The sequence below is a fragment of the Saccostrea cucullata genome, unplaced genomic scaffold, assembly GCF_032062105.1.
Source record: "Saccostrea cucullata isolate Sc308-1 unplaced genomic scaffold, CSIRO_AGI_Scuc_v1 ctg263, whole genome shotgun sequence".
In the NCBI taxonomy this organism is placed as follows: domain Eukaryota; kingdom Metazoa; phylum Mollusca; class Bivalvia; order Ostreida; family Ostreidae; genus Saccostrea; species Saccostrea cuccullata.
Genome location: NW_026926479.1, coordinates 66,275 through 78,549, shown reverse-complemented (window position 1 = coordinate 78,549; position 12,275 = coordinate 66,275). Strand labels below are relative to the sequence as shown.

Genomic DNA, 12,275 nt, shown 5'->3' with positions numbered 1-12,275 from the left:
ATTATTTATAGTACAAATCTGAAGCTTCAATATAGATTCTTAATCACGTATTTAGAGGATATTGGATTACATCATAGTTATTCCATGAATTGCATGTTATCTTACGAATTGTTGTTTACTTGCGTTTTTCATTCCCGAGATTAAAGAGTCAAGATGTATCTGGAACGCAAATATCGTCATTTACAAAAAACAATTGCTGATTGGTCAACCGGGTGTACCGAATCCCAATCAGAACTCAAGAAAAACCAGAAGTCTCTGTCGAGACTGAAGCTCAACTGGTTTGTACTTATAGCAAAGGAAGAGGAAAGTACTTAAGCAGTTGGGAATTGAAACTTTACACTAGCAAAAAAGAGAATAATGATCCTTGAATAAGTCTCTTTATGTTCTTAGTGTAGTCTACTTGCATGCCACATTATATTATAATCAGACTAAAACTGTATTTGAAGTAGCATTTTGAGAGTAACAGAAATTGCTATCTTTATTAACCAAGGTAATAATGTTCATTGAAGTCAAAAACGGATATAAAGAATTATGTACCTTAGTGTAATCTACTTGTGTGCCAAGTTATATTGAAATCAGACCAAAACTGTAGGAGGAGTAGCATTTTGAAGGAATTTTACAGAAATTTCTATTTTTAGTAACAATGCCAACACCGTTCATTGAAATCAAAAACCGATATATAGAATTATGTATCTTAGTGTAGTCTACTTGTGTGCCAAGTTATATTGAAATCAGACCAAAACTGTAGGAGGAGTAGCATTTTGAAAGAATTTTACAGAAATTTCTATTTTTAGTAACAACGCCAACACCGTTCGTCGAAATCAAAAACCGATATACAGAATTATGTAACTTAGTGTAGTCTATTTGTTTGCCAAGTTATATTGAAATCATATCAAAACTGTAGGAGGAGTAGCATTTTGAAAGAATTTCACAGAAATTTCTATTTTTAGTAACAACGCCAACATCGTTCGTTGAAATCAAAAACCGATACACAGAATTATGTATCTTAGTGTAGTCTACTTGTGTGCCATGTTATATTGAAGTCAGACCAAAACTGTAGGAGGAGTAGCATTTTGAAAGAATTTCACAGAAATTTCTATTTTTAGTAACAACGCCAACACCGTTCGTCGAAATCAAAAACCGATACACAGAATTATGTATCTTAGTGTAATCTACTTATATGCCAAGTTATATTGAAATCAGATTAAAACTGTAGGAGGAGTAGCATTTTGAATAATTGTTTACAGACAGACAGACAGACGGACAGACGGACGGACGCCGGACGCATTACTATCGCATAAGCTCTTCTGGTCTCTGACCAGTAGAGCTAAAAACCCAACTTCTATCAAGACCGTATGCCAAGGGATTATGAGGAAGGTAGCGTATCAGAAACCCTTGGCTAGCGAAGATGTCATAGTCCAGTAAACAGAATTTTAAGTCTTACCATAGCAGCTTGTCTGTCCCTGGCTGACTTACCATGGTAGCTTGTCTGTCCCTGGCTGACTTACCATGGTAACTTGTCTGTCCCTGACTGACTTACCAATAAAGCTTGTCTGTCCCTGGCTGACTTACAAATATAGCTTGTCTGTCTCTGGCTGACTTACCATGGTAACTTGTCTGTCCCTGGCTGACTTACCATGGTATCTTTCCTGTCCCTGGCTTACTTACCATGATAGCTTGTCTGTCCCTGGCTGACTTACCATGGTAACTTGTCTGTCCCTGGCTGACTTACCATGGTAACTTGTCTGTCCCTGGCTGACTTACCATGGTGGCTTGTCTGTCCCTGGCTGACTTACCATGGTAACTTGTCTGTCCCTGGATGACTTACCATGGTAACTTGTCTGTCCCTGGCTGACTTACCAATAAAGCTTGTCTGTCCCTGGATGAGTTACCAATATACCTTGTCTGTCCCAGGCTGACTTACCATGGTAACTTGTCTGTCCCTGGCTGACTTACCATGGTAGCTTGTCTGTCCCTGGCTAACTTACCATGGTAGCTTGTCTGTCCCTGGCTGACTTGAGTTCCTGCATCTCACTGAGGAAGGTAGCGTATCAGAAACCCTTGGCTAGCGAAGATGTCATAGTCCAGTAAACAGAATTTTAAGTCTTACCATAGCAGCTTGTCTGTCCCTGGCTGACTTACCATGGTAGCTTGTCTGTCCCTGGCTGACTTACCATGGTAACTTGTCTGTCCCTGACTGACTTACCAATAAAGCTTGTCTGTCCCTGGCTGACTTACAAATATAGCTTGTCTGTCTCTGGCTGACTTACCATGGTAACTTGTCTGTCCCTGGCTGACTTACCATGGTATCTTTCCTGTCCCTGGCTTACTTACCATGATAGCTTGTCTGTCCCTGGCTGACTTACCATGGTAACTTGTCTGTCCCTGGCTGACTTACCATGGTAACTTGTCTGTCCCTGGCTGACTTACCATGGTGGCTTGTCTGTCCCTGGCTGACTTACTATGGTAACTTGTCTGTCCCTGGATGACTTACCATGTTAACTTGTTTGTCCCTGGCTGACTTACCAATAAAGCTTGTCTGTCCCTGGATGAGTTACCAATATACCTTGTCTGTCCCAGGCTGACTTACCATGGTAACTTGTCTGTCCCTGGCTGACTTACCATGGTAGCTTGTCTGTCCCTGGCTGACTTACCATGGTAGCTTGTCTGTCCCTGGCTGACTTGAGTTCCTGCATCTCACTGAGGGCTCTCTCCAGCTGATCCTTCAGATCCTTAGTTCTGTAAAATACATTATACATGTACAGAAAATATCACATATAAACCCTGTGTTGATTAGTTGATTATATCAACAAAAATATTGGAAAGTACCATTTTGTCATCAATAAAGAAAAAGTATTCAAGCACTGACTTGGTTGAGAGTTATTTTGTAATACAATATTTTTGATGTGTTTGCATTATCTGCTGCTAATTCTAATTATTGTGATACCCTCGTCTATAAAATATACACTTTATTTTTCTCTCTGCATCCCTCTTATCCACATTACTCTTACTTTTCCCCATGTCTCCTCCTATCTACACAATTATTATTCCTACATTTCTATTTGCTTTTCCTACCGACATTACTCTTATGCTTCCTTTGCACCCAATTAACTTACTTTTCCTCTGTGCCCCTCTATCTACATGTATATAAACCTTACTTTTCCTCTGCGGCGAGACTCTCCTCCTCATCTCTCTTCTCACTGAGATCTCGGACCACCCCCAATAATCTCTGGTTCTGTCGCTGTAAGTCTTCAATGTTTCTGTCAACAAATTAATTATGGGCATATATTACCCTCAATAATGTGAAGTATGCCTTGTAAAAAATCTTCAATCCTGTCAGACAGACAAGATGCACATGATTCTTATGGGGAACATTTTTAACAGTGTTGTTACATGTACTATATGACTACACATAATACTTAAATTTTTTTATGTGGTAAAATGGGGCCATTCTTGTTAAATTAAACACACATCAGGGAGCTGATCACCATTCCAGGCAAGCTGATCTTACTTGACCCTACATAACCTGAATGTGACCATATGGTCTATTATGTCCCTATATTATCTGAATGCAAACCATGTAATCAGAAACTGTCCATGAAACCATGTGATTTGACACTACTTACCTGAATGTAATCAGAAGATACTATTTCATTTGAATGTAACCAGGTGACACTATTTACCTGAATGTAACCAGATGACCTGAGATGACTTCTGATGAGGTGGTACTGGAGATGTCAACACAAGAAATGTCATCCTCCTGTAGGATTCTCCTACCCTTCACTTCCTCTATCTCCTTCACGAGAAACTGCACCTACAGGTATAAACAAGAAACTGCACCTACAGGTATAAACAAGATACTGTACCAACAGATAAAAACAAGAAAATGCACCTACAGGTATAAACAAGAAAATGCACCTATGTGCATATACAGGAAACTGCACCTACATGTAAATACAAGAAACTGCACCTACATGTAAATACAAGAAACTGCACCTGCATGTTTACACAAGAAACTGCACCTTCATGTAAATACAAGAAACTGCACCTGCATGTTTACACAAGAAACTGCACCTTCATGTAAATACAAGAAAATGCACCTGAATGTTTACACAAGAAACTGCACCTTCATGTAAATACAAGAAACTGCACCTACATGTAAATACAAAAAACTGCACCTGCATGTTTACACAAGAAACTGCACCTTCATGTAAATACAAGAAACTGCACCTGTATGTTTACACAAGAAACTGCACCTTCATGTAAATACAAGAAACTGCACCTGCATGTTTACACAAGAAACTGCACCTTCATGTAAATACAAGAAACTGCACCTACATGTAAATACAAAATACTGCACCTGCATGTTTACACAAGAAACTGCACCTTCATGTAAATACAAGAAACTGAACCTGCATGTTTACACAAGAAACTGCACCTTCATGTAAATACAAGAAACTGCACCTGCATGTTTACACAAGAAACTGCACCTTCGTGTAAATACAAGAAAATGCACCTGCATGTTTACACAAGAAACTGCACCTTCATGTAAATACAAGAAACTGCACCTGCATGTTTACACAAGAAACTGCACCTACATGTAGTTAAGTATAAGCAACAGCTACAAAATATCCCAAACCACATGTACAATGCAATAATACATATTTGCTGAAAGATTGTGAAACACTCAATTGGTGAGGTTTTACTCCATGTGAAATAATTTCCCTCAAATTAAGACACATGTAACATAACTTATATATTTAAATGCTCAATTTAAAATATCTACATCAGTATCTATATTTGTTAATCTCTGGAGAAGCAAATTTTTCTGTATTAACCTGTTTTGACAGGTCCTCAGTCTGCTGTTGTAATTTCTGATTTTCCCGTTTCATGTAGTTGTATTTCCTGTTGGCCTCGTCTGCCTCGATCCTCATGTTCTGACTCTCCAGTAAAGCGGCGTCAAGTTGTTTGTTCATCTGCTCTACTGTCTCCAGAGTCTGCTCATAGTCCTCCCGCTGTTTACGGATCATAGGAGCCTTCTCCTCTATCTCCTACAGAAAAAAATCACAGAGAAATAAAATTAATAACTCTTAAGATATTATCTATCAAAAATTTTCCACCTTGATTTTAGGTTAAATTAATATCAGAGACAAAAAGCATGATACCTGGAGAATTGTGTCAATGTAGCTGTTAAGTCGTTTGGTTTCCTCCTTCTCCAAGTAGAGATTTTCAGAGGCCTGCATGTACTCATTATAGATCTGTGTTAGGGACATTCCTGAGTTTACCAATTTACTCGTAGCTGCTGCGTTAGGGAAGAGGGTCTCCACATGTTCACTGGTGGCAGCTAAATAATAGACATAAGAGAAAGATCACAAATATGTCTGAGTTTCTTGTTCTGAAATTACTAATATTGAATCATCTTTATGTTGTGTGTTACCTTTCTTTTTTATTTCCTCAATAAGTTCATTAGCATTCTCCAACTCCTTTCTCAAATTCTGTATTTGATTTTCTGTAAAATAAGAAACCATAAATTGAGCATTGCAACAAAACATGAACATGACTTGGCAAGTCACTAGTCACTATAACATAATGTCTTAACAAGAGGCCCATGGGCCACATCGCTCACCTGAGCACTGTGGATAGGAAAAAGTAGAACTGGTTTATTATTGAAAAGTTTAAATCCAAAAGTATTCCCATGACCAATCATGTCTTTGCTATTCTTGAGAAGATATGATTTTTAAAAGAATTTTCCTAAATATGTCTATGTAAAACTCTGATCGGCCATTGTAGCTCCACCCTACCCCCGGGGGTCATGATTTGAACAAACTTGAATCGACACTACCTGAGGATGCTTCCATATAAATATGATCAATTATGGCTTTGCTATTCTTGAGAAGAAGATTTTTAAAGAATTTTCCTATATATTTCTATGTAAAACTTTGGTCGGCCATTGTGGCCCCGCCCTACCCCCCGGGGTCATGATTTGAACAAACTTGATTCTACACTACCTGAGGATGCTTCCATATAAATATGATCAATTACGGCTTTGTTATTCTTAAGAAGAAGATTTTTAAAGTATTTTCCTATATATTTCTACGTAAAACTTTGGTCGGCCATTGTGGCCCCGCCCTCCCCCCCGGGGTCATGATTTGAACAAACTTGATTCTACACTATCTGAGGATGCTTCCATATAAATATGATCAATTATGGCTTTGTTATTCTTGAGAAGAAGATTTTTAAAGAATTTTCCTATATATTTCTATGTAAAAATTTGGTCGGCCATTGTGGCCCCGCCCTACCCCCGGGGGTCATGATTTGAACAAACTTAAATCTACACTACCTGAGGATGTTTCCCCATAAGTTTCATCTTTCCTGGCACTGTGGTTCTTGAGAAGAAGATTTTTAAAACATGCCACCAAATTTTCATTAATTCCCAATTATCTCCCCTTGAATGAGGGCCTGGCCCTTCATTTGTTGAATCCCCTTCACCCAAGGATACTTTGTGGCAAGTTTGGTTGAAATTGGCCCAGCGGTTCTTGAGAAGAAGTCGAAAATGTGAAAAGTTTACGGACAGACAGACAAACGGACAGCTCGACAGACGGACGGACAGCTAGACGGACAGACGGACGCCGGACAAAATGTGATCAGAAAAGCTCACTTGAGCCTTCGGCTCAGGTGAGCTAAAAACATTAGCTTCAAAAATTCTCATATTTTCACCGGACACAAAACTCCTTTTATTAATTTAGTACCTATACCTTTTACACCCGCCCTCATACTTTATCGTTATTAATCTAACCTCTATCTGTGAGTTCCACGTTGAGTTGTTCTACGTACCTCTATCTGTGAGTTCCACATTGAGTTGTTCTACGTCTGTCTGGTGCTGCCTCTGTAGCTCAGTGTAGGAGATCGAGGCGTCCTTCAGTAACTTTCTCAGCTCGTCCACAGCCCCCATCAACTCCTTACACTTCTCCTCCAGGTCCGTGGCCTGACCCTGATCAACACACACAAATATATGTACCTCACTCTTCAATACCCATAGCATTTGGTGTGTGGGGCAATTAATATACACATGTTCAGGTATTTGTGCCCTGAAATGACTACATTGTATGTATACATGGTGAAATGACTACATTGTATGTATACATGGTGTTTTTCTTTTGTGCTTAAAGATGGTAACTTTCTGCGACATGCACATACACTTATGAAATATGAATACATGTATCAGATGTTGTTTTCTTTGTATGCTGCTGTTTATGAGTTACAGATATTATTTTTACCTTGTAGAGATCAGACAATTTCTGATTGGCCTCCAGTTCCTGTCTGAATTGTTCATCTGCCTGAACCTGATTGTTATGGGCCTGATATAGAAAAAAATATTTACACATGCACTAGTATGGCAGATAACTCTCCTGTATGAAAACTGAAATTCTGATTTTTCTATTCAATTGTTGTACAAACAACATTGTATGTGTTACAAATGAAGAATCCTTACATCTTGTAGTTTTTCTATGTATTGTTCAATCTTCTTGACTTGTTCTGCATTGGTCTTTCTCAGTGTTTCTAGCGTGTTCTGCAGATGTTGATTTTCATCTGTCTGTTCTTCTAAGCGACTTTGTAGGTCCAAATTCCTTGCAGACTGTATAAAAAACATAATAAATATAGAAATTTAACACTAACAAGCAAGTCAGATACATGTGCTTTTTTCTTTATTATATAACTTTGAGATAGAAAAGTAAGTACCTCTAATTTAAAATAGTCTAATGTTATATGGCTACATAAGTTCTAAGTACTGTTTAATATAACATCTAAAAAGGTATAATAGAAGAAAGATTTAGCTATCACAAGAAATTAGTGTAACTGTTACCTGTTCCTTCCTGACATTAAATAACTGCTGGGTTTTCTCTGACAAGTCCTTGTTTAACAAATCAATCTGTCTCTGTAGAGCTTCCTTCTCTTCCTCCAGTCTCTTCTGTGTAAACTACAACAGCATGGATATAAATCTAAATGTCAACTCTCAGAGTAATGGTGCACATAAAAATCATGTAATCCTTAGTCAGGGATGATTTAATCTGGTGAACTTACCTGTGATGTGACAACCTGACTCTGGAATTCAGCAGTCTGGGCCTGAGCTTCCGTCTTCTCTCTGTTGGCCTGAGCTAACTTATCAGACAAACTACTCCACTCCTCTGTAATCATAAATAATCATGTGTAACTAACTAAAGCAGTCATATCCAATGTAAAAAAAGCATGAACTGTGAAAAACTCCAGGGATATACACATGTAGCTTGGTGGGCAAAAGCAGAAAAGTCCTAGCAGTCAGAGATTAAAAGAATGAATGATAAAGAGGTCAATTACGGGTACAGTTAACTTTCAATAAGGTTCAGCATTCCCTACCATTTAGTCTCTCTATCTCTTTACTCCTCTTTTCCAGTAAAACTGTCAGATCCCTTTTTTCTGATTCAAGGGTTTCATTTGCTTTTGTCAAACGGAGCTGAAAGAAAAAGGATAAGGAATAGCAATATTTGTGGAGCCTCAACTGGCACACACAGAATTAAACACAAACTCTGACAACAGTGTACAGGTACCTGTGTAGAGAGCGAAGAGTTTTCTTCTTCCTGAGTTGACTTCAATTTTTCTGTTGCTGTTGTTAACTTTTCAACTAAAAATATCAATATGTAAATAAATCAAATATACCATACAAATATAGTGTAAATGAACTTTGTGTAGTTGGAACATTGCTTGTTTATACCCAGTTTAAGAGTATCATATTTCTTTTCAGAGGGTATGAAGAAATTTTCATTTTCACAAAAAGTCCAATTAAAAATGACTGTTTTATATTTTTAAAAACAAATTAACAAGTACATGTACCTGTGTCGGCCAACTCTGTCTTTAACTGGGCATTTTCTGCAGCTAGCTTTTCTAGGTTTCCCTGGATCTCTGCCAGCTGACTCTCAACTTCTAACTGTCTTTGTTCTAGAATGATATTCAGACCAAAACCTCATTATATAAAGTGAAAACAGACTTCTAAACTTTAATGAATAATGCCATGTGCTATATAGTGTTGTTAAGATAGTCAATGACTATCAAAAAATCATCGCTGAGGATAGAATGTTGGCAACAATCGATAGAAAGTTTTAAAATCGATAGTCGCTAAATAAACAAAATGGTTTATCTTTGAACTTTATTAAAAGACGTTCCTTTATTTCTTAAAATGGGGCCCACTCAAGTTTTAGTTGGGTGGATTTTTCCCTGCCAAATCTGTGTTTGATCAATCAGCTGATTTAATTTTTACCAAGAATGTTAATTGTAACTTTATTTGAGATATAAAATATTTCAGCTTAGAAAACATTCACCTTAAATATGATGAATAATGATCATCATTATATCATCTATCAACTCAAACATAACTGTACACTGTAAATACCACACCTGATTAATTCAGTCTGTGGATGTTTGATCCTTTTTATTGAAACATTTATGGAGAGTGAAAATAAATGTTTTAAACCAAAAACTTTATTTATTTATATATTAGGCTAATATGTGAGATTGTACATTAGCCAAAAAAAATTAAATAAATCCTTTATGACCGAACCTTGATTTTTGGGTATGTTGAATTGACAGATTTGTATTGAAATAGCATTTTCATTTCCAATGATATATAAAAATTTCATGGTTTATAACTTTGTTTAAAATAAAGTTCATATTATCTATTATATAATCAACTGTATGCTTCCAATTCAATTTGATAATCGATTGTAAATTTGGTCCAATTTTGCAATACTACCATGTGCTGTTATTGATTTTGATTGAGTTTGTGACTTTTAACCTTCCAAATCAAGTGGAAAACAAATTATAAAAGATGATAAGACTGGGAATCTTGTTTGACTACTTAACCATTTCAACACCTTTGGAATAAGGACGAAATGCTCATTAACATTTGTACATGCTTCACCAAGCAGCTTCACATTAAAAGGGTCTTTTAAATTGTAGAATTATAGAGTCAATGTAAATAAGGGTGTTGCGATACATACTTGTGTAATGGACAAAAACAGTATCAGGAGACAAACACTGCATACATCTTCACAATGCCATGAGTCAACACATTGCCATTGGTCCCATGGACAGTTTCACTTGATATTTTAGACCTTGCTTGAAGCCTTCTCTGATTGAGAAGCACTAATCAAATAAAAACTTTCATATTTACTGCGATATAAATGTGAAAAAGATTTCAATGCACATGTAACTAGCTGTTTATCATAAAATGGCTTAACAGGTCCGGCACAATCTCTTGATTAAGCTATATAGCTTGATTTAGTTATACAGCTTTATCAAGGTATTCAGAATAGCTTGATTAAGCTATTTTGCAAGACTTTTTATTCAACATGTGCAAAAAGTCGCACTGTGGTGCAGTGGGAATATTAAAGTTTAAACTCTTCTGAATACAATGCATGTAAAAATCACTTACCAAATTGCATCTCCTTGAGAGACTTTGTACTCAAAGTTTTAGGGCTATTGATGAATGACCACACAGTTACTTCTTGAATGAAATTATAAAGGAGGCCAGTTATGGCCAACAGGATAACTGATTATTAAGAGTTTAGCACATGATAAGCAATCATACTTAACCACGTACACACAGTTATAAACAATGGAAATTCATATTTTGCTATATTCAACAGCAGCAATGTTAAAACTTTCTATGATTTAGGTTGTATTTTTGATAGTCCATAGTACATATATGAATATTCAAATACTTGCGACTTTTTTTTTATTTCTTGCAAAAAACGTTTTTGTGAAAAAGTGCATATTAATAGCGAGCACAGCGAGCGTCGCGAAGTGACTCTCGCAAAGCGAGCTTTTAGACAAAAAAGAACATTCGGATTGTTTGGATACGCTGGATAAATTTTTCTGTGAAACATTCCTAATTGTGATTACCCAATGTCCTTTGCACGAATAAATAAATAAATAATAAATAATAACGTAAAGCATGAAAGGCTATCAGTTTGTAGATATTTTTCAAATAAACAAAAAATAACTCTGCAAAGTTTTTCGACCAGAATTGCTCTAGGTCTATAGTTTCAGCCAGATGCTCGGCTGTCCCCGTAATCTCCAACGAGCTCTGTGACATCGTGTGACGTCACAGGTAGTCGAGACGTCTCGTGCGGCCTGATGTTTGAAATGGCGGATAAATATTTTTCAAGTTTATACGATGGTACAACTGCGCTCGCCCCAACGGTCACACCGTAAAACATATTAGCTTTATCAAGCTATTTTGAATAGCTTAATAAAGCTATATAGCTTAATCAAGAGATTGTGCTGGACCTGCTTAATGTGATTGGTTGAGAGATAAGAAAAACATTTTTTTTCAAGGTGTCTATATTATATAGGTGAACTATTGCTATATAGGGGTCCAATCGCATATGTAGCTAAATATGGCACTGATGATTTGAGAATTGAAGGAATAATCATTTCCATTTCTCCTTTCAGAAGCATGTGGACACAGAATATTATGAAAGGTGAAATATCACAATACATATCTTGATACTGTTCAAATGTGTTATAATATACAAAGAAATACTTAAGCCGTATTGTTCTAATGCTCACAAATATGTGTGCGTATTTTCTGTTATTTAAAAAATGCCTACACCGGCGTCTCGTCCAATACCTGAGGTAACGGAAAGACGTTCGTATTTGACCTTCAGTTCCTCATACTGTGACGTTCTAGATGTAAAAGCACGTTGAATTTTCTCTTTCACACCACCAGACAACTGATTTAATTCATGTTCTTCCAAAATATTGTTTAAATCAGGTGGTCTAAAATTTTCAATGCCCGCCATGATTGCGACGGAAGGGGTGCGTCGATTTACCCAAAAGGACCCAAAAGGACCCAAAAGAACCCAAAAGGACCCAAAAGGAACCCAAAAGGACCCAAAAGGAACCCAAAAGGAACCCAAAAGGACCCAAAAGGACTTTAATTAATATATTATAATACATTGAAAATTAATAATTTTAATTAAATTATGAATATTATATTATACATTTACGTAAAAGTTTACAAAAAACATACATTTATATTGTTGCAACTATAACAATAACATATAACTTTTATAGCACATCAAACACTAAATCTGGTCAGGTATGCTTTGATTTCTTTTAGCTGAAATTAACAAAGTATTATTACTTCTCCTTTTGTTTTACCATATCTTACTATATGATATTTAATAAATGAAAAAAGTTTTATTTTATGACATGTTATAGGCATATGGTATCGGGGT

General features: G+C 36.5%; 1 protein-coding gene across 1 annotated transcript in view; it reads right to left on the bottom strand.

Annotated features, from left to right (window-relative positions):
* The window catches only part of LOC134271798 (nucleoprotein TPR-like), a 42,672-nt gene extending 30,827 nt beyond the window's left edge, over positions 1-11,845 (bottom strand). The window contains exons 1-15 of the mRNA XM_062754021.1: positions 11,666-11,845; positions 8,869-8,973; positions 8,586-8,659; positions 8,395-8,491; positions 8,083-8,186; positions 7,865-7,978; positions 7,493-7,636; positions 7,278-7,358; positions 6,835-6,991; positions 5,438-5,509; positions 5,166-5,344; positions 4,839-5,051; positions 3,684-3,814; positions 3,159-3,260; positions 2,655-2,739 (exon numbers count right to left, since the gene is read on the bottom strand). Coding sequence (XP_062610005.1) covers positions 2,655-2,739; positions 3,159-3,260; positions 3,684-3,814; positions 4,839-5,051; positions 5,166-5,344; positions 5,438-5,509; positions 6,835-6,991; positions 7,278-7,358; positions 7,493-7,636; positions 7,865-7,978; positions 8,083-8,186; positions 8,395-8,491; positions 8,586-8,659; positions 8,869-8,973; positions 11,666-11,837 — 1,830 coding nt within the window. The 5' untranslated portion in view covers positions 11,838-11,845. The remainder of the gene's footprint in view (positions 1-2,654; positions 2,740-3,158; positions 3,261-3,683; positions 3,815-4,838; positions 5,052-5,165; positions 5,345-5,437; positions 5,510-6,834; positions 6,992-7,277; positions 7,359-7,492; positions 7,637-7,864; positions 7,979-8,082; positions 8,187-8,394; positions 8,492-8,585; positions 8,660-8,868; positions 8,974-11,665) is intronic.
* Positions 11,846-12,275: the final 430 nt, after the last annotated feature.